General features: G+C 52.2%; 1 protein-coding gene across 3 annotated transcripts in view; it reads left to right on the forward strand.

Moving 5' to 3' along the window:
• FCGBP (Fc gamma binding protein) overlaps positions 1–21,917 on the forward strand; it is a 59,240-nt gene extending 37,323 nt beyond the window's left edge. For all 3 annotated transcript variants that reach the window (XM_070387705.1, XM_070387702.1, XM_070387703.1), the window contains 11 exons: positions 1,205–1,346; positions 4,122–4,459; positions 5,556–6,129; positions 6,451–7,067; positions 7,669–8,212; positions 10,016–10,587; positions 10,890–11,463; positions 12,462–12,661; positions 17,421–17,804; positions 21,362–21,630; positions 21,752–21,917. In XM_070387705.1, coding sequence (XP_070243806.1) covers positions 1,205–1,346; positions 4,122–4,459; positions 5,556–6,129; positions 6,451–7,067; positions 7,669–8,212; positions 10,016–10,587; positions 10,890–11,463; positions 12,462–12,661; positions 17,421–17,804; positions 21,362–21,630; positions 21,752–21,761 — 4,224 coding nt within the window. In that variant the 3' untranslated portion in view covers positions 21,762–21,917. The remainder of the gene's footprint in view (positions 1–1,204; positions 1,347–4,121; positions 4,460–5,555; positions 6,130–6,450; positions 7,068–7,668; positions 8,213–10,015; positions 10,588–10,889; positions 11,464–12,461; positions 12,662–17,420; positions 17,805–21,361; positions 21,631–21,751) is intronic.
• Positions 21,918–27,884: the final 5,967 nt, after the last annotated feature.

The following is a 27,884-nucleotide window of genomic DNA, read 5'->3' on the forward strand; positions in this document are numbered from 1 at the left end:
CTGTTTTCCTCCTCATACGAATAATAATAGTAGTACAGCAAACAGGTAGATGGTGCTTGCTATGTGCCAGTCACCGCTTTAAGTGCTGTGTAAACAACACACATATGTGTGTGTGTTAAGTCACTTCATTCGTGTCCAACTCTTTGTGACCCTATGGACTGTAGCCGCCCAGGCTTCTCTGTCCATGGGATTCTCTAGGCAAGAATATGAGAGTGGGTTGCCACTTCCTCGTCCAGGGGATCTTCCCGACCCAGGGACAGACCTCGCATCTTTTATATCTCCTGCACTGGCATGCAGGTTCTTTACCACTAGCGCCACCTGGGAAGCCCACAGTATATGTGCATTTTATTTATTCATGTATAATAGATATAATGTTATATATAAACCTTTTACTATAAAAATTTTCACACTGGCAAAAGTCAAGGGACCAGTATAATAAATCTCCCTGTACCCATCACTTGGTTTCAAAAATGATCAACATTTTCCCAGTCTTGTTTCATCTCTACCCCTGTTTCCTCTCCAGTCTGGATATTTAAAGAAAATCCCTTTTCATTTCATCTGTACTTTATATGTATTATTAACTCAGTTATGCTTTAATAGGGCTTCCCTGGCGGTGCAAAGGTAAAGAACCCGCCTGCCAATGCAGGAGATGTGGGTTCTACTCCTGGGTTGGGAAGATCCCCTGGAGGAGGAACTGCCAACCAACTCCAGTATTCTCGCCTGGGGAAAATTCAGTAGACAGGAGCCTGGCAGGCTACAGTCCATGGGGTTGCAAAAGAGTCAGTTACGACTTAGCGACTAAATGACAGCAATTGGTGCTATTATTACCTGCAACTTACAGGTGAGAAAACTCAGGCATGACAAAGCTCAATTTGTGCAGAGTGATGTAACTTGGAAATAACAGAAACCAGCTTCAGACCCAGGCAATCAGCTCCAGATCCTATGTTCTTAATTCCCACATTACACTGTTTCTCTCATACAGCAGACAGTTAGTGGAAATTTCAGAGTAAATGAATGAGTACATGAATGAAAGCGAACGAATGAATGAATTGGACCCCAAGGCCATGCTGTGCTTTAGTTTCACAGATAAGGGGCCACCCTGCCGGAAGATGTCCCTTTTACATCCTCCGGACCGCCTATGCCTGGAACACCGCAGTTGCCAGAGTCAGCCTGGCCCTGACAGCCATATCTTCTGTCCCCACAGCCCGAGAAGGTGGTACTCACTGACAACTGCCAGCAGCAGTGCGTGTGCCAGCCCGGAAAAGGCCTGGTGTGCCAGAACCACAGCTGCAGTGACGGGCAGGTTTGCCAGCCCTCGGGAGGAGTCCTGAGCTGCGTCACCAAAGGTGCTGGGTTGGGGCCAGGGAGGGTGCAGCGAGGGGGACAGAGGACAGGGACTCCGGATCTGAGGGTGGCATCACCCGGATCTTCATGGTGGCAGGCACAGAGGACTCACAACTGGAGTCTCAGACCTGGGGACCCGTAGGCTAGGATTCCCGGGGCAGGGGCAGCGGCCCTCCAGGCTGGGAGGCAGGGACTCTTATGGTAGAAAGCAGTCAGTGGGAACCCTCAGGAATCGGTTTCCCCAGGCAGACAGCAGAGACCCTCTGAGTAAGGCAGAGAACAGAAAACTTCTTCTCTAAAGGGCCAGAGGGTAAATATTTAAACTTGCAGGCCATATGGTCTCTGTCCCTACTGAGCTCTCCCTTTGCAGCACGCAATCAGCTGTAGACCGTGTAAGTGAAGGGGTGTGACTCCAGTGAAATTTTATTTGCAGAAACAGGCAGCTGGCAGTGCATAGTTTGCTGGTCACTGGTATGCGGAATTAGGCTCAGGGTTTCAGTCACCATCCCCAAGGGGCAGGGCAGACCGGGACCCACAGGGACAGAAAGCAGAGTCCTGGTGCTTCCCTAGTGGTTCCGTGGTTAAGTCTTCGCCTTCCAGGGCAGCGGGTGTGTGCTCTATCCCTGGCCGGGGAACTAAGATCCCACAGGCCTCTGGACCAAAAACACAGAACGGAAAACAGAAGCAATAGTGTAACAAATAAAGACTTTAAAAAAATGGTCCACATCAAAAATATCTTAAAGAAAGAAAGAAAGCAGAGTCCTGAGATCTCAGGCAGAGACCTCCCGAAGGCCAGGGTCTTGAATACAGCACCTGCCTCAAGTGGAGGTTCAGGATTTATAGAGATACACCTTCAGACAGTGACACCTCTCAGGATTAAGTCTGAGATATAAAGCCACACCCCAGGACTGATTTCTTGGGTGAAGGGCAGAGAAAATTCCCTTATTCCTGAGGCTAAACAGATATACCTCCAGGACTGACTGACATTCGGGGCTCATGGGCAGGATAAGTGGGACTCCCAGGGACCCTGTTATGTCGGTCTGAGTCCAAAGGAGACAGAAACCACACATGCTATGTTGCTTCAATCGTGTCTGACTCTGTGCGACCCTATGGACTGTAGCCTGCCAGGCTCCTCTCTCAATAGGACTTTCCAGCAAGAATACTGGAGTGGGTTGCACTGCCCCAGTGCAAATCTCCTGCATTGGCAGAGGGATGCTTTACCACTAGCGCCACCTGGGAAGCCACACAGGAGCTTAAATAGGGGAAGTTTAACAGAATTCTTTGCTTATAGATATTGACTACTAAGGGATTAAAAAAACGCTAATGAACACAAGAAGAGTAGATGTAGGGAGCAGCCCCTGCCCCAAAGGTTACAGCAGAGCACTGAAGGAAGGGAGGAATTGGGAAGACGGCCCCCACGTCAAGGATGGGAGGCAGATCTTACTGGAGAGTGGCAGACAGGTTATGCAGGCTGGAGCTGGCAGGCGGGAAAACCCTCACTGGGGTGCTGGCAAACTCACTGGGAAGCCGCCTGCTGGGGTGCACAGGGAAACCAGAAGGGGCTTCACTGAGCAGGTGTCCCACAAGCTGCTGGTGCCACGTGCCACCAGGAGCCCAGACAGCAAGGCCCGCTAGAAGCAGGAGCCACCCCTTCCTCCTGCTGTTACCCTCTAGCTCCCTCTACTGACAAAGCCCAACTCCACTGGAGGATTTGGAGCTAAGAAGCAGTCAACTGAAAATGAGCACACGGGGAGAGAGGAGGTGGGGTCTTGGTCCTAGAGGCTTCCCTAGTGGCTCAGTGGTAAAGAACCCATCAGTCAATGCAGGAGACGTGGGTTCTATCCCTGGGTTGAGATCCCCTGGGGAAGGAAATGGCAACCCACTCCAGTATTTTTGCCTGGGAAATCTCATGGACAGGCGAGCCTGGTGGGCTACAGTCCATGAGCTAGCAAAAGAGTTGGATACAGCTTAGCGACTAAACAACAATAACAACTTGGGCATAGGGATTCCAAAAACCGGGCTCACTGATTCAGTGGCCCTAGGAAGGGAGTCCTGGACAAAGAGACCCTCGGAGGCAGGGCCTGAGAAATGAGATCTCCCAAGACCAGGGTGTTAGGCACAGGAATCCCAGGGAGATGGAGTCTGGAACAGAGGGCTCAGCAGGCTATGAGACTTAGAAAAAGGGGCCCCGGGGTCAGGCTCTTAAATGCTGGGACCTCTGAGGTTAGTTTCCCACCAGAAAGTTCATGCAGTACATTGGTCTTGGGCACAGAGACCACCAGGACCCGGGTTTCCATGCAGAGCCTCCAGGAGGCTGGGGGCCCAGGTGTGAGGAAATCTGGGTGCCAGGAACCTGGGACACAGAGGACCCTTGGCTGTGGGTATCCTTAGGGATGCCTGCAGGGCTGGCACAGGGACCAGGGACCCCTGTGGTCTCAGACCTCAGTCCTCTGGGGCTGAGGTCTTAAGCAAGGGACCCCAGAGTCTGGTCACAGAGGTAGGGACTAGAACCTGTGTCTTGGGGCCTGAGTCTCAGAAGTGGGACCTTTGACAGGGTCTTGGACACAGTTTCAGACATGGGAGCAGGGGCACCCTGGGCCTGGTCTCAGAAATGGCAGACTGGGGGCCAGCCTCTCAAATGGAAGGACCCTGGAACCTGGTCTTCCCCCCCGCCCCCACACCCCAGGAGCCCTCAGAGCTGATGTCCCGGCTGATTCTGGGAAGAAACTGGCTTTCCACTTGGCAGCCCCTCAAGGTCCTCTCTCCTCTGTCCCCAGACCCGTGCCACAGTGTGACATGTCGGCCACAGGAGACGTGCCAGAATAAGAATGGCCAGGGCGTGTGCGTGCCCAACTACCAGGCCACGTGCTGGCTGTGGGGCGACCCACACTACCACTCCTTCGACGGCTGGAACTTTGACTTCCAGGGCACCTGTAACTATGTGCTGGCATCAACCGACTGCCCAGGGAGCAATGCCCAGGGCCTGACACCCTTCACTGTCACCACCAAGAACGAGAACCGGGGCAACCCCTCAGTGTCCTATGTGAGGCTGGTCACCGTGACCACCCTCAACACAAACATCTCCATCCACAAAGGCGAGATCGGCAAAGTCCGGGTAAGGCTGGTCCCAAGTCCCCAGGTAGGGTGGGAAGGGTCCTGCTGGTCACAGATGGGGAGCTCAGGGCTCTCTCTCTTCACTTAGTCCTGAAACAAAATAGCAAGAGCAATGATAATTACATCACCCCACTTTTGGGAATTAAATGAGTCTAGCCCTTCATTAAGGGCTTTAATGTAGGACTTCAGAATTTGCCTTTTTAGACATCTGGGTTTGAATCCACCCTCTCTTTATGAGATGTGTGATACTGGGCAAATGACTGGACTTGGTGGCCCTCAGTTTCCTCATCTGTGAAATGGGCATCATAGCAGGCACTGCCCCACAGTGAGTGATGCACGTAGAGTGCTCAGCTGAGGGTCTGACCCAGGTAAGCACCCTTGATTGTTTGCGAGGAAACAAATGAGAGGCCCCGAGCCTCAGACATGGAGAGAAATTCAAGGAGATCCGGAGACAGCAAGATGGGCTGCCCTTTCTGCCCAGAATAACGGAGATGCAGATTAGTGGCAGCTCACAGGGAGAGAATGATTTATGGAACAGAGTAGGCACTCGATAAACGATGGTGAGTGAGTGGCAGAGATGGCCAGACACACAGAGATGCACAGGAAATAAGGAGAGAGGGAGGGACTAGGTGAGTAAGACCCAGAGAAAGACCAGAGAGATGGACCCAGAGAGAGACAGTAACACACACACACACACACAGATGCAGAGAGAGATAATGCACAAGTGAGAGAGACACGGAGAAGGGAAGAGGACCCAGAGAAAGAATAAAGAGAGACAGAGTGCGAGAAACTCAGAGAGAGAGACCAGAGAGAGCAGTAGGTCCAGATGTAGAAAGAGAGACAGAGAGGGAAGAAGGGAGGGAGATGGAGATCAAAAGAGAAACCCAGAGAAAGCCACGGGGTGGGCTTTCATTCTCCAGGGCCTGGACTAGAGCAAACCTCCATAGTGTTTGTCAAATGACTCTATGAGCAGCAGTCATGAGGAAGGCCTTGGCAGCTCCCAGCCACGGCGGGACGAGCGAGGGAGGCAGGGGGCCAGATCTGGGCCTCCGCATCTCCAGTGACCTGGTTTGCCTCCCGCCCTCCTCTCCCCCCAGGTGAACGGTGTGCTGAGGGCACTGCCTGTCTCTGTGGCTGACGGGCGGCTTTTGGTGACCCACGGTGCATCCAAAGCAGTGCTGGCCACTGACTTCGGGCTGCAGGTCACCTATGACTGGGACTGGCGAGTGGAAGTGACGCTGCCCAGCAGCTACCACAGCGCCGTATGTGGGCTCTGCGGGAACATGGACCGCAACCCGAGCAACGACCAAGCCTTCCCCAATGGCACCCTGGCTCCCTCCATACCTATCTGGGGCGGCAGCTGGCGGGTTCCAGGCTGGGACCCACTGTGCTGGGATGAATGTCAGGGGTCCTGCCCGACCTGCGCTGAGGACCGACTGGAGGAGTACGGGGGCCCCGGCTTCTGTGGACCCCTGGCCCCTGGCTCCGGAGGCCCCTTTGCCGCCTGCCATGACCATGTGGCCCCCGATAGCTTCTTCAAGGGCTGCGTTCTGGATGTCTGCCTGGGCGGTGGGGCCAAGGACATACTTTGCCAGGCTCTGGCTGCCTACGCTGCCGCCTGCCAGGCCGCTGGGATCGTCATTAAGGACTGGAGGACGGAGGCTGGCTGTGGTGAGCGCTGGGGGGACAGAGCAGGAGCTGCCGCCAGGGGTCCCAATGCTTTGGAGCTGGTTTGATTTCATTCCAGTCCTTTTGGGTCTGTTTGTTTGTTTCTCTTTGTCTTGCTGTGTTTGTTTTTGTCTCTCGCTGTCTTGGCCCTCGTCTCTGCGTCTGCCTTTGGTTGTCTGTTTCTCCTCTTCTCTCTTCCCATCCCTGGGTCTTCCATCGTCTCTAATTCTGTTCATCTTGGTCTCTCTCTGGCTCGTCCCACCCTATCCTCAGACCCCACCTCCTGAAACCGTTCTCTCTTTCTTTCTCTTCATCCACCCACAGAGCTCCCCTGCCCGGAGAACAGCCACTACGAGCTCTGTGGCCCACCCTGCCCAGCCAGCTGCCCATCTCCCACGCCCCCCACCAGCCCTGCCGTATGTGAGGGCCCCTGCGTGGAGGGCTGCCAGTGCAACTCAGGCTTCGTGTTGAGTGCCGACCGCTGCGTCCCCCTGGAAGGCGGCTGTGGCTGCTGGGCCAATGGCATCTACCACGAGGCCGGCAGTGAGTTCTGGGCTGATGCCACCTGCTCCCAGAGGTGCCAATGTGGGCCCGGAGGTGGCTCGCTGGTCTGCAAGCCTGCCAGCTGTGGGCTAGGTGAAGAGTGTGCACTGCTGCCCTCAGGCCAGCATGGCTGCCAACCTGTCAGCACAGCTGAGTGTCAGGCCTGGGGTGACCCCCATTACATCACCCTGGATGGGCACCGATTTGACTTCCAAGGCGCTTGCGAGTACCTGCTGAGTGCGCCCTGCCATGACCTACCCGAGGGGGCTGAGAACTTCACCGTCACGGTAGCCAATGAGCACCGGGGCAGCCAGGCCGTCAGTTACACCCGCACTGTGACCCTGCACATCTACGGCCACAGCTTCACCCTCAGTGCCGGCTGGCCCCGGCAGCTGCAGGTGAGCAGTCTGTGGACCAGCACGTGCCAGCCCTGGGGTTGCCTGGGATAGTTAGGGGTCTGCCAATTCCCTGACTGCCTTTCACAGGCTAAGGGGGCAGATGGAGGGGTTCACAGTAGGGGGTTTGGAACAGCGGCTTCCCCATGTCTAAGCCTTAGTTTACTCCTCTGTGAAATGGGTCTAAGAAAAGTATCTGCCTTAGAGGGTAGTGTGAGGAGCCAATGATATCCTGTCAATAAAAAAAAAAAAAATTAGTTCAGTCATGTCCATCTCTTTGCGACTCCATGGACGGTAGCTCACCAGGCTCCTCTGTCCATGGGATTCTCCAGGCAAGAATACTGGAGTGGGTTGCCATTTCCTTCTTTAGGGTATCTTCCCCACTCAGGAATTGAACCCGGTTCTCCTGCATGCAAGTGGATTCTTTACCACTGAGCCACCGGGGAAGCCCTCGTTATTACTGCTACAACTATTAACTATTACAAGGAGGGGAAGGTGACGCGCACAAGGTGTCTCCACCCCAGCCCCCAGTAGATAGTGAAGTCAAGATTCTAACCTGTGCCTCCGACGTTCAGTAACCCCCACTCCCACCCCGCCCCTTCAGGTGGACGGCAAGCTGGTCGCCCTGCCCTTCCAGCTGGACTCCCGTGTGCACGCCTACTTGAGCGGTGCCGACGTGGTAGTGACCACCGCCTCCGGGATCTCGCTTGCTTTCGACGGAAACAGCAACGTGCGCCTGCGCGTGCCGGCGGCGTATGCGGGCGCCCTCTGTGGCCTGTGCGGGAACTACAACAAGAACCCCAACGACGACCTGAACGCGGTGGAAGGGAACCCCGACCGCTGGCAAGTGGGCGGCGCCGCGGGCTGCGGAGAGTGCGTGCCCGGGCCGTGCCCCAAACCCTGCACGCCCGAGCAACAGGAGCCCTTCGGCGGCCCCGACGCCTGCGGCGTGATCTCGTCCCCCGAAGGCCCGCTGGCTCCCTGCCACAGCCTCATTCCGCCCGAGCAGTACTTCCAGGCCTGCTTGCTGGACGCCTGCCAGGCTCAGGGCCATCCAGGAGGCCTCTGCCCGGCCGTGGCCGCCTATGTGGCAGCCTGCCAGGCCGCTGGGGCTCAGCTCGGCGAGTGGAGGCGGCCGGACTTCTGTCGTGAGTAGTGATCCATGCACGGTACACATAGTGGGGTCTCTCCTCCTACCCTCTTTGCTGGGCTCTGAGACAAGAGCCTTCTCCGTAGGGCTTAGGCACCATCCCGCCTTCCCTTAGCCTGTGAAAGAAATACCTTGGCATTCACACACTGGAATATACCCAGTGACATACTGCAGTGGGAGAGACTCATACATGTGGCTAGAAACCCTGGGTCCAGTTGTTGTTCAGTCCCTAAATTGTGTCTTATTCTTTGTGACCCCATGGACTACAAAGCACCAGGGTTCCCTGTCCTTCACTATCTCTCAGAATTTGCTCAAATTCATGTCTGTTGAGTCGCTGATACCATCCAACCGTCTTGTCTTCTGTCGTCCCCTTCTCCTCCTGCCTTCAGTCTTTCCCAGCATCAGGGTCTTTTCCAGTGAGTTGGCTCTTCACCTCAGGTGGCCAAAGTTTTGGAGCTTCCGCTTCAGCATCAGTCCTTCAAATGGATATTCAGGGTTGATTTCTTTTAGGGTTGACTGGCTTGATCTCTTTGCTGTCCAAGGGACTCTCAAGAGTCTTCTCCTGCACCACAGTTTGAAAGCATCAATTCTTTGGTGCTCAGCCTTCTTTACGGTCCAACTCTCACATCCGTACATGACTACTGGAAAAACCATAGCTTTGACTAGATGGACGTTTGTCAGCAAAGAGATGTCCATATCCAGTCCAGTACACTGTCAGGATTTATGCACTCAGATAGACTGGGGTGACTGATCACCCCAGTAGATTCTCTCAGTTACCTCTGTTCAGAGAGACCTAGAGAGCTACACCTCGTCAGATGCCTCTGTTGGTGGTGGTGGTGTTTAGTTGCTCAGTTGTGTCTGACTCTTTGCAACCCCATGGATTATAGCTCTTCAGGCTCCTCTGTCCATGGAATTCTCCAGGCAATACTGGAGTGGTTTGGCATGTCCTTCTCCAAGGGATCTTCCCAACCCAGGGGTGGAACACAGGTCTCCTGCATTGGCAGGCAGATTCTTCACACTGAGCCACCAGGGAAGCTCCAGATGCCTCTAGACTGTTTTGTTTTGTTTTGTTTTTTAAACAGGGTAATGCACAGGGTCAGATAGATTTCGTCTCATAACCTCAGACAGGGCCTCCTCTGGTTAGAGACACTTGGTCACATTTACACAGAGACACACGTAGGCAGATATACCTATCTGGTGGAATCAGGGTGGAATCAGGACCCTGACATAGCCCCAGGAAGATACATACAGGTTCATGGTCCGAGAATCCTGGGCAGTTCCCCTCAGGCAGATCTCCTGGTCACGTTTATCCTGTCGGCTTCACCCAATGATACACGTGTGGTCAGAGTCACACACTGACAGACCCTGTCAGAGAGACTGTGAGAGGCTTCCAGATCAGACATCCACAGGCAGGCATACTCAGATGGATTCATACCCCAAGATGCATCTGGCCCCACACCCCAGCAAGATTCACACCCTGAGATACTCAGGGTCGGTTCTAATCCTGCATATCTTGGTCAGATATATGAGGTTGGAGTCACCCAGTCAGACCGACTTGATCTTTAGAAATACTTGAGCAGGTTGTTACGCAGCCTGGCTAGAGAGACCTGCTTCCCAGATCCCCACACTGAATCCCCCATTGGCCGTGCTGGGTCAGACACCCCACTCAGATCCCTGGACAGATTCGCTCATGAGATATCCCAGGCAAAACACACAGAGTCACCCCAGCAGCTTCTCCCGCTCTGTACCTCCCCGGCGTCCCTCCCTCACGCCCTGCCTCCTTCCCCTCTTGTCCCCGCAGCCTTCCAGTGCCCTGCCCACAGCCACTACCAGCTCTGTGGTGACTCCTGCCCTGTGAGCTGCCCCAGCCTCTCAGCGCCTGAGGGCTGCGAGTCCACCTGCCGTGAGGGCTGCGTCTGCGACGCCGGCTTCGTGCTCAGCGGAGACACCTGTGTGCCTGTGGGCCAGTGCGGCTGCCTCCACGAGGGCCGCTACTACCCGCTGGGCGAGACCTTCTACCCGGGCCCTGAGTGTGGGCGGCACTGCCAGTGTGGACCCGGCGGCCAAGTCAGCTGCCAGGAGGGCGAGACCTGCAGGCCCTACGAGGAGTGCCGGGTGCAGGACGGCGTCCAGGCCTGTCGCCCCACCGGCTGTGGCCGCTGCCTGGCCAATGGGGGCGTCCACTACATTACCCTGGATGGACGCGTCTATGACCTGCATGGCTCCTGCTCCTATATCTTGGCCCAGGTCTGCCACCCACAGCCTGGGGACGAGGACTTTACAATTGTGCTTGAGAAGAATGCAGCTGGAGATCCCCAACGTGTGGTGGTTACTGTGGCTGGCCAGGTGGTGACCCTGGCTCGAGGGCCGCAGGTAAGTGGACCCGGCCTTGCCCTGGGGGGGGTCTGAGGAGGAGAGGGCCTAACCTAGGGATTTTGAGAGCGATATGAACCCAGTGCAAGGGGACTAAGGAGGACATAGATCTGTCCTGGGGGCCTGAAGGAGACATTGTCAGCCTGGGGTCTCTGAAGGGAGCATACTCTGCCCTGGGAAGTCTCTGGGGGACATGGCCTCACCCCAGTGGAACTGAGAGAGAGTCTGTAGCCTGGGAGTCCGAGGGGACAGGCTGACCTGTGCTTCTCTGAGTCCCTGACCCACCTGGCCCTTCCATCCAGGTCACTGTGGATGGTGAGGCCGTAGCCCTGCCCGTGGCTGTGGGTCACGTGCGGGTGACGGCCGAGGGCCGGAACATCGTTCTGCAGACGACCAAGGACCTGCGGCTTCTCTTTGATGGCGACGCCCACATCCTCATATCCATCCCTTCCCCCTTCCGCAACCGGCTCTGCGGGCTCTGTGGCAACTTCAATGGCAACTGGAATGATGACCTTGATCTGCCCAGCGGCACCACGGCCCCCAGCGTGGATGCCTTTGGAGCTGCATGGCGGGCACCTAGCTCCTCCCAGGGCTGCAGCGAGGGCTGTGGACCCCAAGGCTGCCCTGTGTGCTCAGCAGAGCAGACGGCACCATACGAGAGCCTCGAGGCCTGCGGGCAGCTCCGGGATGCCAACGGCCCCTTCTCAGCCTGCCACGCAGCGCTGAGCCCCTCTGAGTACTTCCGCCAGTGCGTGTATGACCTCTGTGCCCAGAAGGGCAACGTCACCTACCTCTGCCGCAGCCTGGCAGCCTACACAGCGGCCTGCCAGGCGGCCGGCATGGCTGTGAAGCCCTGGAGGACAGACAGCTTCTGCCGTGAGTGTCTGGGGACCCCTGGGAGGACTCTGGCTCGGGCTCAGTGCCCCCTGTTCTGTCTGCATCTCAGGGCAGGGCCCCAGTTCCTCCCTTAGCACACTCTGCTCCTGGCTTCACTCCTGCCCGGCTGACTGGCCCTTCTCAGACTCCTTTCAGGGGCCCGCTCTCCTGAAACCTTCTCTTACAGTTCTCAGGGCCCTTCCTGGACATCTGTGGTGATTTGGGAGGGTGGGTCGGGCAGGTCAGGAGGTCACACAGTAAAACTTGAGTCTCACCCAGGCCCCCGCCCTACCCCCGCCAAGATGGGACCATCACCCCTTAGATCCTTCAGGACAAGACTGCAGGCTCCTCAGACTCCTAGCCCAAGACTGTACCTCTTAGCTAACCTCCAGTCAGGGCTTATCTGTTTCCTTCAAACCCCCAGGACAGGGCTGTGTTTCCTTAGACTCTCCTGGACACAGCAGTGGCCACTCATGACCCCAGGCCCGAGCTGTGTCTCCTTCATTCTTCTCAGGGCAGGACCTACACGCAGGCAGTGGACACTGTCTGTCTCCCTCTCTGACCTCTCTCCTGACTGCCAGCCTCATGGGTCTAGTGACCTCCTGAGCATTTTCCACTAGGTGTCCTTAGGGGGCCCTCACACACCTCCTGTGTTCCCATGTGACATCAGCATTTCACCCCAAACATAATCTTATTTTTCAACCTTGATCGTCATCTCAAGGCAGCCACACCATCCACCCGTTGCTTAGCCAGAGCCCAGGCCCTCACTATGCGTGCTTCCCCTGGGTCCTCACAGCTCCCATCCTGGCCCTGACCTTCTGCCTGTATTTCCCCTGATCACACTGGACCATCACAGTCTGTCCCACTGACATGAGCCCCACAGGGCAGGGGCTGGAGCTGTGTGTCCCCAGCACCGGCAGCTCAGATCCAGGTGTGCAGCGGGTCCTGTTCATTTCTCAGCGAGCAGCTGTGACCCCACCCCGCTCCTTTCTCTGCAGCGCTCCAGTGCCCCACCAACAGCCACTACTCCGTCTGCACACGCTCCTGCCAGGGCTCCTGCGCGGCTCTCTCTGGCCTCACGGGCTGCACCACCCGCTGCTTTGAGGGCTGTGAGTGTGACGACCGCTTCCTGCTGTCCCAGGGCGTCTGCATTCCTGTCCAAGACTGCGGCTGCACCCATGATGGCCGATACTTGCCGGTAAGGAGGAATTTGAAGTGGGCAGGGAGGGTGGAGGAGCTTGAGGGTCAGAGGAAGAACCCGCCTGCCAATGCAGGAAATGTGGGTTTGATCCTTGAGTCAGGAGGATCCCCTGGAAAAGGAAATGGAAACCTGCCGGGGACCAGCCCCGGCTGATCCAGGGTATTCGAAGGAGAGACGGCGTAGGCGAAGATCAGGAAACAATTGCTTAATTAAATGTTAATTAAGGATATAAAGAGTAATAGAATGAGGATAGCTCAGTAAAATTCAGTGAAGAAAAGAGGCTGAAATAAGGATAGCTCAGTGAGGAAATTCAGTGGAGAAAAGAGGCTGAATAATTCAGCCAGAAGGTAAGAGAAAGAACGACATGGTGAGACCAAGTTTCGGTGAACAAGGCCCGCACTTTATTTTCCAAAGTAGTTTTTATACCTTAAGTTATGCATAGAGGATAATGGGGGAAGGGGTAGAGTCAGGCAGCAAGCCAGGCTTTCTTCCTGCAAACTTATCATATGCAAAAGCTTAGGTGATTTGCATCATCTTCTGGCCCGGAGGCCTGTTAACATTTTAAGACCCTTTCTTCAGAAAACTTATTTTTCTCTAAAGGTGATTGGTCAGGAGCCACCCTCCAAAAGCATTAGATAAAGTTGCATTCCTACAGCGCAAAGGTGTGGTGGGCTATAACAAGAAAAAGAATTAACTCAAGGGTCCCAGGTTACAAACATTAAAGCTACTACTTACACCAATTATATTAATCAATACACTGCCAGGGACACAGCAGGTAAGGGATATGGAAACTTAGCAGCAAACATTGGCCCAACAAGTGAAAATCCCTTCACCAATACAATTTCTAATCAATCTTTTAACTATTCAAAAGAATCTGTGTTTACACAGTTTAGAACATCTCATGCCTCTCACAGTTGGGAGGCTCTGAACAATCACATGTGGCCGGAAAAACCTATTCAGGTAGGCTAGAGGATTTCCAAAGGAGTTTGTAGGTTAAACACTGTCACACCCAGGAATTATTAACTGGAGCTGTAAGCTAACTCTTTTTTCAGAGAGGTAGTGGGGGACAGCCCCCCGTAAAGTCAGAGGTGTAGGTGAAAGCACAAAGCAGAAAGTAGGCAGACTCTGGTTTTGGGGGTAGATTGCTCGAGAATTTCCAGGGAGACTCCTGAGGCTTGATCCCGCCTTTGCGTATGCCAAGCCTCCTTCCTCATGACCTTTGCCAGAGGCGGAGCTCGCTCCCTGCATCACCCACTCCAGTGTTCTTGCCTGGAGAATACCATGGACAGAGGAGCCTGATGGGCTGCAGTCCATGGGGTCGCAAAGAGTCAGACACGACTGAAGGGACTAAACAGCAGCATGGAGCTTGAGGTGGACAAGGAGGATGGAGGAGCTTGAGGGAGACTCAGATTTTCTGTATTTTTTTTTTTTTTAAACTTTTTATTTTGTATTGGGGTATAGCCAATTGACAATGTTGTGATGGTTTCAGGTGGACAGCAAAGGGACTCATTCATACATATACATGTATCCATTCTCCCCCAAACTCCCCTCCCACCCAGGCTGCCACATCACATTGAGCAGAGTTCCATACAATCAGTCCTTGCTGGTTATCCATTTTAAACATAGCAGTGTGTACATGTCCATCCTGAACGCCCTAACTATCTCTTCCTCCCATCCTCCCCCTCGGGAACCATAAGTTCATCCTCTAAGTCTGTGGAGACCCAGAATTTCTGTGCTGATCCCCTCGAGGATGGGGACAGGGAGGCTGCCACATTTCCCTCCTGTGACTCAATGCTGGTGAAGTCCCCGTATTAGTTTCCTATGGCTGCTGTGACAAATGACCATAGCTTGATGTCTTAAAACAAGAGAAATTTATTCTCTTGTTTAGTTATAGAGGCCAGAAGTCAGAAACCAGAATAGGTGGGCCAAGATGACAGCTCTAGGGGGAAATCTGTTCCTTGTCTCTCCTGGCTTTTGGTGGCTGCAGGCATTCCTTGGCTTATGGCCTTGTCTTTGGTTGTTTTTGGTTACCCTGGTGGCTCAGATGGTACAGAATCCTCCTGCAATGCAGGAGACACAGGTTCGGTCCCTGGGTTGGGAAGATCCTCTGGAGAAGGAAATGGCAACCCACTCCAGTAGTCTTGCCTGGGAAATCCCATGGACAGAGGAGCCTGGCAGGCAAAGAGTCAGACAGGACAGAACGACTAACCCTCACTATTTTAGTTGGTGAGTTGGGTCCAACTCTTTGCGACCCCATGGACTGTGGCCCGCCAGGCTCCTGTGTCCATGGGATTCTGCAAGCAAAAATACTGGAGTGGGTTGCCACTTCCTCCTCCAGGGGATCTTCCTGACCTAGGGACCAAACCCAAATCTTCTGCATTGGCAGGTGGATTCTTTACCACTGGGCCACATGGGAAGCTCTTGGCTTATGGTCACATCATTCCAATTTCTGTTTCCATGTCACATGTCCCCCCGTCTTTGCTGTGTGCCCTAAAATCTCCCTCTGCCTCCTGCTTCTAAGAATACACTTGACTGTGTTTAAAGCCTGCCAGGATTAATCTCTCCATCTCAAAATCCTTAATCACATCTGCAAACACGCTTTCTCCATATAAGGTGACATTGAGTAGCTCTAGGCATTAGGACCTGATATCTTTGTAGAGAGGGTGATATTGGACCTACTGCAGTCCTCTGTGTGAGCCTCATTTTCTCTATCTGTAAAATGGGGTTAACCATCATCCTTGCACCCTGGGTGTCTGAGGAGCCAGGGGTGATTGAAAGGCGCTCGCTGAGCGCTGGGCCTCACCCTCCACATTCATCACACCCAGGAAAAATAACAATAATTTACAGCAGTGTAGTAGGTAGCACTCTGGAGAGGGAATCGGCACCCCACTCCAGTACTCTTGCCTGGAGAATCCCAGGGACAGAGGAGCCTGGTGGGCTGCCGTCTCTGGGGTCACATAGAGTCGGACACGACTGAAGTGACTCAGCAGCAGCAGCAGCAGTAGGTAGCACAACTATGGCCATTTAACAATGGGAATTGAAAGTTAAGAGCTAATTTATTTTTGTGATGGATTTTTTAAAAAAATTATTTCATTTTTGGCAGTGCTGGGTCTCTGTTGCTGCTCGGGCTTTTCTGTAGTTGCAGCAAGTGGGGGCTGCTCTCTAGTTGTGGGGCACGGGTTTCTCATTTGGTGGCTTCTCTTCTTGCAGAGCACAGGCTCTAGAGCACACGGGCTTCAGTAGCTGTAACATGTGGGCTCAGTAGTTGTGGCTCCTGGGCTTTAGGGCACAGGCTCAACAGTTGTGGCACACAGGCTTAGTTGCTCCAAGGCATATGGGATCTTTCTGGACCTGGAATGGGGTTTGACACAGGTTTGTGTTTCCTGTATTGGCAGACGGATTCTTTACCACTGAACCCCTAGGGAAGCCCATGATTGATGTTTTTGGAGCTCTCACTATGCACTAAGTTGGTTATAGATGTTAAGTCATTCGATAGTCACAGCAATTCTGCAAGACACGGACTATTATGTTCCCCATTTTACAGATGACAGAGAGAAGTCAGCTCAAGGCTACCCATTAGCAAGGGAGGAGTCTGGGGTTCATACCCCAGCAGCCTGGACTCACCTCTGAACCATGAGGCTGTCCTGCTTCTTCAGAAGCATGTTTGTCAAATAAAGGAAAGATAGATTACCGCATTCCTTCCCCATTCATCCCAGGTTTTTGTTTTTTTTGCTGCATGCGGTCTTTAGTGCAGCATGCAGGCTTCTCTCTAGTTGTGGCACACAGGTTCTGTAGTTGCAGCATGCAGACTTAGTTGCCCCACAGTGTGTGGGATCTTGGTCCCCCGACCAGGGATTGAACTCGTGTCCCATGCATTGCAGGGCAGAGTCTTAATCACTGAACCACCGGGGAAGTCCCTCATCCTAGTTTTATTAATAGCAGAATGGTAGCCTGGAGGGTCTAGAAGTGCAGGACTTCTTGGAAAGAAGATGCCAAACAAAAAAAAAACAAAAAACTGTTCACAATTCTGCAGCTCTGCTGTTTGGCCTGGGCTCAGCAGGGCAGTTCTTCTGCCATCCCTGGGCTCACTCATACTTCTGTAGTCCCCCAGTGGGTCAGCTGAGGGTTGGCCGTCCCTCTTCCATGAGATCTCTCCTCCTTGGGTGGGCTAGCCTGTGGTGGCTGGACAGGGTTCCAAGAAAGAGTAGTAAAGCTGTCGGGTCTCTTGAGGTCCAGGCTTGAACCTGGCACAGCGTTGCTTCTGCTGCATTGCAATAACCAAGGCATAGTCTTAAGTCCAGCTCAGATTAATGGGAAAGGGGAAATAAACTCCATTTCTTTCTTTTTTAAAAAACACTCTTTCTTTTTTAAAAAATTTATTTATTTTTGGCTGTGCTGGGGTCGAGTCTTCATTGCTGCACGTGAGCTTTCTGTGGTTGCAGTGAGCAGGGGTTACTCTTCATCGTAGTACCTGAGCTTCTGCTGCGGCAGCTTCTCGTTCTAGAGTACAGACTCAGTAGACGCGACCCACGGGCTTCGTTGCCCCTCAGCATGTGGGATCTTCCTGGACCAGGGGTCGAACCTAGGTCCCCTGCATTGGTTGGCAGACTTATCCACTGCACCACCAGGCAAGTCCTAAACTCCATTTCTTAGAGGAAGTTACTGCAGAGTGACCCTGGATGGATGCAGAGGGTGGAAGGTGGTGGCCGTGTTTGCAGTCCACCGCACCTTGTCACCTGCCCCTTTCTGTGCACAGGTGAACTCCTCCCTGCTCACCTCGGACTGCAGCCAGCGCTGTTCCTGTTCCTCAATCACCGGCCTGACATGCCAGGCAGCCAGCTGCCCGCTGGGCCGTGTATGCGAGGTCCAGGCTGGGACCCGGGACTGCTGGGTGCCCCATGGCCTCTGTTCCCTCTCTGTGGGTGCCAACCTCACCACCTTCGATGGGGCCCACAGCGCCGTCAGCTCCCCTGGTGTCTACGAGATCTCTTTCCGCTGCCCAGGATCACAGGAGACTGTGCCTTGGTACCGTGTGGTTGCCGATGTCCAGCCCTGCAAAGGCAAAGTGGAAGCCGTGGCCCGGGTTCATATCTTCTTCCAGGACGGGCTGGTGACTGTGACCCAAAACAAGGGTGTATGGGTAAGCCAGGACACAGGGACTGTGTCTCCCCTGGGCTTTGTTCTTCCTGTTGCAGTGTGCCTACGTTCCTTGTGCCCTGTCTGTCCTAACGTCTGTTTTCTTCACAGATCTCTGCAATTTGTTTCTCTGGGTTTGTATTTGTGTCAATACTTCAAACTTAGTCCCTCTCTTCTGGCTGAGTTCTTGAGGAGCAAAAGCACAGTCAAGTAACTTACCCGTTTAGATGTTAGTGTTAAGCAAGACTCTATGGTTTCAAGTGAGAGAAAACCAATTTCAGAGTGCCTTGAGCAAAACTGAATTTATCAGCCCATGTAACTAGAAAATCCAGGGACACAGCCTCAGGAGTGGCTGGATCTAGGTGCCCTGGATTTGTACCTCTGTGTTTAAGACTTGCTGATCACCAGTCAGCTTCATTCTCTGTGACTCCCTCCAACATACTCATGAAACAGGGATTATCATTATCTCCGTTTACTCAGAGGGGAAACCAGGGCCCAAAAAGGTGAAGTCATTTACTCAGGTCACTCAGAGAGTACCTGAGAGATCCAAGCCTTGAACCCACAAGCACCACCCATGCCCTGAACCACTTTGATGGCAATGGAGTGCTGGTGGTGACGGTGTGGACACAGGGGACCGAGATAGACTCCAGGCGCAGTGCTCGCTCAGTGGGACCGTTCTTTGAACTCCGTCAATTCCAGGCCACTTTCCTCTGCCCTCAGCTGTGTTTCAGCTTGCTCTCAGGGTCCCCTCAGGCCTGTCACTGTTTGTCTCCTGAGTCCATTCCAGCCCAGATGGGTCCTCCCTTCTGTCCCTTGACTTCCACTGACTTATCACTGTCTTGCATTTGCCAAACTCCACAGTTCTCACCACCCTGATTCCAAATGTCTAGAGAGAGTCTCTCTGGCCGAACTGAGGGCTGATGAGGACTCAGAGTCTGCTCCGCCATGGCCTGTGTCATAGAGCCTCATGACCAAACACAGTCGTCAGGCTGCTCTAAAGCTCCCGTGTCCTGTTTCCATGGCCTGTTCTTGGATTGCAGCGCCATGCACCGGTGTCTTCTAGGTCCAGTAGGGGTGTAGCCCATGCTCCACACACCCCTCCCCCAGGGGATGCTCTGCATTCCTCCCCCGTGCAGGGAGATGGTCCAAGACTCAGCCCTGCTTTCAGCAGGGAAGCTTGTGTTCTCTCTTTAGCATAGTCTAGATCAGTCACTCTTTCTCCGACTGACTCTCTGCTGGACCCATAATTCAGGTGAACAGGCCCCTACTCTTTTGTTATGTTGAATATGTTTTTAATTTTTGTATTGGGGTGTAGTTGCTTTATAATGTTGTGTTAGTTTCTATTGCACAATGAAGGGAATCAGGCATATATATACGTGTGTCCCCTCACCTCCCCCCCCACCCATCTAGGTCGTCCCAGAGCACCTAGCTGAGCTCCCCACACTATCCAGCACGCTCTCGATAGCGGTCGGTTTTACACGTGGCAGTGCGTATACGGTCAATCCCGACCTCCAGTTCATCCCACCGCCCTCCTCCACGTCTTCATGTCCATTCCCTGTGTCTGCGTCTCTATTCCTGCCCTGCAAATAGGTTCATTTGTACCCTTTTTCTAGATTGCAAATCCATGCATGAATATATTTCTTTTTCTGACTGACTTCTGTCTGTGTGACAGACTCTGGGTCCATCCGTGTCTCTACAAATGACCCAATTTCATTCCTTTTTATGGCTGAGTAATATTCCCTTGTGTATATGTACCACATCTTCTTTATCCATTCGTCTGTTGATGGAATTTAGATTGCTTCCATGTCCTGGCTCTTGTAAGTAGTGCTTCAGTGAATGAACACTGGGGTACATGTGTCTTTTTGACCTACGTTTTTTCTCTGGATATATGCCCAGGAGTGAGATTACTGCAGACTCCTACTCACAACCTTCCTTTGCTCATCTGTCCAGAAACAATTCTCTACACAGCAGACAGATGCTCTAGAAATGTGAATCGGATTGGGCCATTCTGCTGCTTTAAACTCTGCAGCGACTTCTCAGAGCAACATTCCAAACTCAAGCCACCTCCCTTCCATGGCCTGCAAGACTTTATGCGATCAGACTCCCGCTGGCCTCGCCAACCTCATCGCCTCCAGCTCCTTCCTGAGCTCATGGGCTGTGCTGCTAACAGGCCGAGCTGGCCTTTATGCTGTTCACACAGTGGACCACGCTTGTTCCCACCGCCGGGCTGCTGCGTTTCCCCCTGCCGCAGTACTCTCCTTCCAGATTTCCTAAGCCTCTGCTCCTTCTCATCCTTCAGATCTCAGTTCCAGTCTCACCGCTTCTACAGAGAGACCTTTCCCAACGCCCTACGGAAGCTCTCCCTCTTCAGCCCAGCCTCTGTGCGGTCATTCTGTTTTATCCCCTTGCAGTGCTAGTCACTCTCTGAAGTCATCCATTATCTCTTCGTGTTTGTTGACGTGCTCCCTCACTGGCATACAATCCTCAGGTGGGCAGGGATCCTGTTCCCCTCGGTCGTCACTTTGTCACCAGTACCCAGATCAGGGTCTGGCCCCAGGAAGCAGCTGGTTTTGTGACCCGCCTGGTCCCTCTGCACCAGGCCATGTGCTGGGAACACAGATAACTCAGTCCCACTTCTTATACCATCTAAGCTTGCAGCCTGCTGAGATTTCCCGCCCGCCTCTCCAGCTGTCCTTCACAGCATCCATCCATCCTCCTCCTCTCCTCCTTCCACCTGTCCTTCCTTTTTGCCTCCCTTCCTTCCCCCTCCATTCCTTCCTTCCATTGATTCACCATCCGTCCATCCATCCACCTCTTCAGATCTGTCTACCTATCTTTCTTATCTACCTGACTCTCCAGTCATCTGGCAGAGGAAGCGTCACATACAAAAGCATTTTGAAAAAAAGAAACTTTTCTTTGAAAGAAGGCTCTCCAGGGAGTCTAACTTTACAAGGGTTAACTCATCAGAGAAAACAGACAACACTTATTTAGAAGAAAAAAACTCACCAGGTTACCACAGTTACTGAGTCCACAGCCTGTGATGGACAAACGGTCATTTTCTCACATGGTTATTACACTGGCGAGGTCATGACTTGTCTTCAGACATCAGCGTGGCAAAAATAAGGGATGAAGTTGCCTTGTTAGGGAACCAGTAACTTAACAGGACATGCTCAAGGGTTCTTTTTATTTTGGAAACTAGAATTAGACAGGATGATGCTGGGGTTTGACTCGTTGTTTATCTCTCTGGTGCAAGTGCCTCCCCCCAACCCCAGGTGCCTTTGGAATGTTGTGTGCACACCTACTTATGCGTTGATCCATCTCTTCATCCATCCACTCTCCGTGCTTCTATCCATTCATCCACATCTCTGATTATCTTAGGTGTCCGTCTCTCCATTTGGTGCATCCATCCGGGCCTTATCTCTTTCAGCATCTGCCTCTCTGTGTTTGCTCCTTGGCCTCGTTGTCTTCCTTGGGGTCTCCTTTGTTGTAACAACCAGCTTCTCTGTAGTTCCAGCCTCACCTCTGTGTTTCACGCACCTTTCCCCCCGCCAAAACCACCAGGTGAATGGTCTCCAAGTGGACCTCCCAGCTGAGGTGTTAACATCTGTGTCCGTGAGTCAGAACCCTGACGGCTCTGTGCTAGTCCAGCAGAAGGAGGGGGTTCAGGTGAAGCTTGGCGCCGATGGGCAGCTGGCTGTGGTGGTCAGCGATGACCATGCTGGGAAGCTGTGTGGGGCCTGTGGAAACTTTGACGCGGACTGGAGCAACGATTGGCCTAACTCCCAAGAGACAACGTTGGAGAATTGGAAAGCACAGGACTTCTCCCCATGGTAAGGGATACAGCTCGGAGGCCAGGCTTCTTGGACCAGGGGCACCTGCGTCCTCACGGGAAGGGGGAAGTCAGGGTGGGCGCTCCGTCTACAAAGAGTGCTAAGTGTCTGTGTCTCACAGTCAGGACTGATCAGTCATCCACCGGGAAGGAAGACTGCAGGACCTGAAGCCTCTGGAGGCTGAGGGACGCACTCTGTCATTGCATGTGTCCCTCTGCTCTACCCCTTTGCTGAGCCACCGAGGCCAACCGGAAAAGCATTCAATAAATATCTTCGATTAAATTGCACACCAGTGTGTCTGTCTCATGTCTGCTTATCCATGACCTTCCTTCCTGTACATGCGTGCTTGCTAAGTAGCTTCAGTCATGTCCTACTCTTTGCGACCCTGTGGACTGTAGCCTGCCAGGCTCTTCTACCCATGGGATCCAGGCAAGAATACTGGAGTGGGTTGCCATTCCCTCCTCCAGGGGATCCCGACTCAGGGATCAAACCTGAGTCTATTACATCTCCTGCATTAGCAGGTGGGTTCTTCACCACGGAGCCACCTGGGAAGCCCCCCCTTCCTGTGCATCAGGTGTCAGATGCCTGGGGAACCTGGCATATGATGAATATTTACTGGCAGGTGAGGGGATGGCTGGATGGAGACAGATAGATAGATTGGGAAAGATGTAGATGGGGAAATGGGAAAATGGGCAGTTGGATGATTAGAAGAATGGATGGATGAGAAAATGAACATTTGGATGGAGGGAAGAAGTAGAAAATGAAAATATCAACAGCTTCTAACTTTATAATCTGGGCACGGTAATTTCTCTGCCACTCAGTTTCTTCATATGTTTTAGTCCACTCAGGTTGCTATAACAAAATATCGTAAAATAGGTGGTTTATAAACAACAAACATTTAAATTTCGCACAGTTCTAGAGCCTGGGATCCCTGGTGGCTCGAACAATAAAGAATGTACCTGCAATGTGGGAGACCCGGGTTTGATCCCTGGGTGGGGAAGGTCCCCTGGAGACGGGAATGGCAACCCAATGCAGTAGTGCCTGAAGATTCCATGGACAGAGGAGCCTGAAGAGCTAAGGTCCATGGAGTGGCGAAGTCAGACACGACTGAGCAACTAACACTTTGACTTTCACTAGGGCCTGGGGAGTCCAAGAGCAAGGCATCAGCAGATTTGGTATCTGGTGAGCGCCTGCTTTCTGGTTCATGGATGACCATCTTCTCATGTGTCCTCACTTGGTGGAAGGGCAAGGGAGTTCTCTGGGCCTCTTTTATAAAGGCAGTAATCTCACCCCACCAAAGTCTTCATCTCCAAATACCATCACGTTGGAGGTCAGCTTCCGACACAGGAATCTTGAAAGGACACAAGCATTCAGCCAAAAGCATCATACTTAAAGTAGAGCTAAAGATAGTCCCTACCTCACAGAGTTGGAGTGAGGACTTAAGGTGTTCGTCCAATCTACGCATCAAAAGCTGAAGTCTCTCTTCTGTCCTAACTCTCCTGCCCTGCCTACACTAGTCTCCCCCACCTCAGTGACTATCACTGCCAAACCTCAGTCAGAACATGGGGAGTTATTCTTGATTCTTCCCTCATCTTTGCCCTCCACTCTGTTCATCAAAGCATCTTTTTGGATTGTATTGAAACATAACTGAAATCTGCCTGCCTTTCTTATCACGCCCACTGTCACCACCTGGTTCAGCTGGCATCATCATGCGTACCATCTGCTCCTCCCCGCCTGTAATTCATGCTCACAGCCACTAGAGGACTCTTCTTTACCTATAAAGAGTACCACTGGCTATTGATCGTAATAAAATCAAATTCCTTCACCTAAAAGGCCCCTGCCAATCTCTTATTTTTTAAAAGTATTTATTTATTTATAAATAAAGAGAATTGGACCACAAAGAAGGCTGAGCCCCAAAGAATTGATGCATTTGAACTGTGGTAGTGGAGAAGACTCTTGAGAGTCCCTAGGACAGCAAGGAGATCAAACCAGTCAATCCTAAAGGCAATCAACCCTGAATATTCATTGGAAGGACTGATGCTGAAGTTGAAGCCCTAAAACTTTGGCCACCTGATGCGAAGATCTGACTCTGAAGACAAGGCCCTGCTGCTGGGAAAGATTGGGGACAGGAGGAGAAAAGAGCAACAGATGACGAGATGGTTGGATGGCATCGTCGACTCAATGAACATGAGTTTGAGCAAACCCCAGGAGACAGTGGAGGACAGGGAAGCCTGGCATGCTGCAGTCCACGGGGTCGCAGGGTCGGACACAACTTTGTGACTGAACGTTTATTTGGCTGCACCAGGTCTTAGTCGTGGCATGCAGGATCTTTAGTTGTGGCATGTGGGATCTAGTTCCCTTACCAGGGAGTTGAACCCGAACCCCCTGCATTGGGAGCATGAAGTCTTAGCCGCCGGACCACCAGGGAAGTCCTCTGCCAACCTCTTCTGACTCATCTCCTATCACTGTCATTATGATTTGGGAACCTTATCTTTCAGGGTATTGAACATGCCAAATTTTTTACTTCATTCCTTTGTGAAAGAGCTGTTCCCTCCACTCATCACTGACTAGATGCTTCTCATCCTTCAGATGTCCACTTACCTGTTACTACCTTACAGAGCCCTTCCACAACCACCTCACTGAAAGTGGATTTCCTCTGTTACTCTCTGTCCTTAACCTGTGGGGTCTGCTGCAACTCCGTGTAGTTAGTGTCCAAACGAAATTAAATTGTAGGACAGCAGTTGGAGTCTGCAGAGAACTGGAGAATTGCTTGTGGTGGAAATATATCTGGGGTCGGCAGTGAAGTGTATGAACACAAAAACAGATTTCTTTTATAGCAAAGGAAGTTAACAGGTGCCACAGACTGGTAGATATGGGTCAGAGGATGCTGAAATTGTGATTCCTTGTATGTTCTCATTCAAATGGGAAACACAGTCATCAGTTAAGAGCAAGAAAGAAAAAGTTTTGAGGTCTGATGAGAGAAAAGAGAGTGTAAAATGATCCTTCAAGAAAAGGGGTCCAAGACTTCTTGGTGGCCAGTGGTTAAGAATCCTCCTGCTAATGCAGGCCACACAGGTTCGATCCCTGGTCCGGGAAGATCCCTCGTGCCATGGAACACGTAAGCCCCTACACCACGACTACTGAGCCTGCACTCTAGAGCCCATGCTCTGCAACAGGAGAAGCCACCGCAATGAGAAGCCTGCACAACTCAATGAAGGGTATCCCCTGGTCACCGCAGCTAGAGAGAGCCCATGCACGAACAAAGTGTGGTCTAGCCGTACAGTGAACTCAGCAATGAAAAGGAACCAACTAGTGATACATGCAACCATTTGGAACGTGATGCTAAGTGACAAAAACCAGACACAGAATTCTACGTATTGTATAATCTTATCTATATGAAATGGGATGATTGAGCTGTTCTGAAACTGAATTGTGGTGATGAGTGTATAAACTAAATTTACTAAAATGTGTTCTATAACGTGTTGACCTCTACACATAAAATAGGTGTTTTTTTTTTAACAAATTGATCTTTTAAAAATATATTTATTTATTTGTTTGTTTCTATGTCCGGTCTTAGTCGTCACACGTGGGTCTTTCATTGTTGTGGTACATGGGCTTCTCTCTAGTTGTGGTGGGTGGGCTTTGTTGCCCCTCGACCTGTGGGATCTTAATTTCCTGACCAGAGATTGAATCTGAGTCCCCTACATTGGAAGATGGATTCTTAACCACTGGGCCACCAGGAAAGTCCCCAAAGAGGTGGATTTTATGACATGTAAATTATGCCCTAAGCATTTAAAAATGAACACATTGCCGATACTACTAAGAAAAAAAGAAAAGGAAAGGAAATGGGAGAATGATTTAATTAGGGACATGTGATAGGATGGCTGGGCCACATTAGGGACTGCTTGGGGTCATGTGTCAGAGTAGGTGTGGGTTTTTCTCCATCCACATTTAGCTGCCAGTGTGCAGGTGTGAAGGAGGTGGAGGGTGGACTCAATTGGGTGCAAAAGGTAAAGTTAGAAGTTTGAGGGCATGAGGAAAGAAGAGGAGATAACAGTGGATGGGGGATTGGGCTGGGTGGTGAGAGTAGTGTGATCATGAGGAGGTGAGGTGAGGGGCAGGGAGAAGGAGGTCAGCTTCATGGGGCTGAAGTGTCCTCGGAGCAACAGTTTCAGAGGGAGTGAACTGGAGAGACAAGAGGTGATGGGCAGACAGTGAGATGCATGGAACTGAGATTCTGCAGGGGCTGCAGTTTTGGGGCTGTCACTGTCTGGGGGTGGGCCTTTCCCTCTCAACAGCCTGGGACCTCGGCACTGCCACAGTCACCATTGTGTCCCCTGCACAAAGTCTGCGTGTGGGAAGGAAGGTTTGGGCGGAGGACGAGATCGCTAGAGGAGAGGAAGTCAAGAGATCCAGAGGCCAGAACGGTCACAGGATCATCTACCTGAATTTGGAAGTCAACAAGAATTATGAGAGGAGCAGCTTGGGTGGCCATGAGCCTAGAGCTAAAAAGATGAAGTGAGCTGCAGTGACTTGGGAGTCGATAAAGCTGGTAACAAGAAGGGGAGCAGGTTCTGTGCAGAAACTTCAAAGTGAGGATCTTAGAGAGGAGGCAGAGGATGGTTTTGAAGTAGTCTTGAGGAGCTTATTGCATATACAGGCCCAGTGAGCATGAAGGCTGAGGAAGAGAAATAGCCTCTGCTTAGAAGCACTGCACAGAAAGGCGTGTCTTCCTGGGAGAACTAGGTTGTGGTCAGAGCAGGAAGGTAAAAGGAAGGTTCAGGGGACATGGGGGACATGCAGAAAAGCCCTCCAGGGATGCCTCCTCTATCCCAGCCCTGACCATTCTGCCTGTACTGCGCCGCCCCCTACCCCCCATTCTGGCCCTGACCCCTCTGGACTGCCACTGTCAGAGGACCAGGGCCTGGCATGTCCAGGAAGGCTGGACTCTTTCAGTCACCACTGTGCCCCCAGCACAAGACTAGCAGGTATCCCCCTAATTATTCACTGTGTGCTCAGTCACTCAGTCATGTGCGGCTCTTTGTGGCCCCATGGACTGTAACCCACCAGTCTCCTCTGTCCATGGGGTTCTCCAGGCAAGAATACTAAAGTGGATAGCTATTCCTTTCTCTATGGCTTCCCAACCCATTGCAGACAGATTCTTAACCCTCTGAGCCAGCAGGGAAGCCCAGTTACTCACTGGTAGTACCCGTTTCAGGTCTGCAGAGCAAGTTGGCAGGTGCAATATCTCAGAGTCAGGAGATGGTGCCAGGATTCCAGAATACAGCCTGCGCTGTACTCTGAGGATTGTCATCCATTTTTCTTTCCCTTTTGTGGCTGTACTTCGAGGCCTGTGGGATCTTATTTCCCCAACCAGGGATGGAGCCCGCACCCCGTGCATTGGAAGCATGGAATCTTAACCACTGGACCACCAGGGACGTCCTGGATTTTCATTCTTTAGAAAAAAAATTATTTTTAACTGGAAGGCAAACAGTAAGATCCAAGAGTAGTAGATAACACTACTCTGAATTGGAACCATTTGAAATATTACACAGTTCCTGGAAATGCAGCATAGACTCCACAGGTTTTCCATCTTAATATGTAAACAAATTTTCAGGAGTGTTTCTGGAACACCCTGCACAGAGAACTCAAGACAGCACAGGTTCATTCATTCCTTCAACAAACATTTAGGGAGCACCCATTCTATCTCGGAGAAGGCAATGGCACCCCACTCCAGTACTCTTGCCTGGAAAATCCCATGGATGGAGGAGCCTGGAAGGCTGCAGTCCATGGGGTCGCTGAGGGTCGGACGCGACTGAGCGACTTCACTTTCACTTTCCACTTTTATGCATTGGAGAAGGAAATGGCAACCCACTCCAGTGCTCTTGCCTGGAGAATCCCAGGGACGGCGAAGCCTGGTGGGCTGCCGTCTATGGGGTCCCACAGAGTCGGACACGACTGAAGCGACTTAGCAGCAGCAGCAGCAGCAGCACTCTATCTATTCTGGATACAAAATGATACAACAATGAACAGAACAGACCAGTGGATTCTCCTGGAGGTTGTTACTAATTTCTCATAGTAGCACATGTTTTGCTTTGTGGAATCAATATGAGGATGAATATTCAAATTACAAAATTACAAAGTGCAAAATTCTCAGTATTAATAAAGAAGCTTCTCCATGTTCCTTCCTCCGCCTGCATCCTGATCTGGTCCTTCCTGTCTCCTCCCTGATCCATTGCAGCAGGCCCCGCCTT

The sequence above is a fragment of the Bos mutus genome, chromosome 18 (genome assembly GCF_027580195.1).
Source record: "Bos mutus isolate GX-2022 chromosome 18, NWIPB_WYAK_1.1, whole genome shotgun sequence".
NCBI classification, from domain to species: domain Eukaryota; kingdom Metazoa; phylum Chordata; class Mammalia; order Artiodactyla; family Bovidae; genus Bos; species Bos mutus.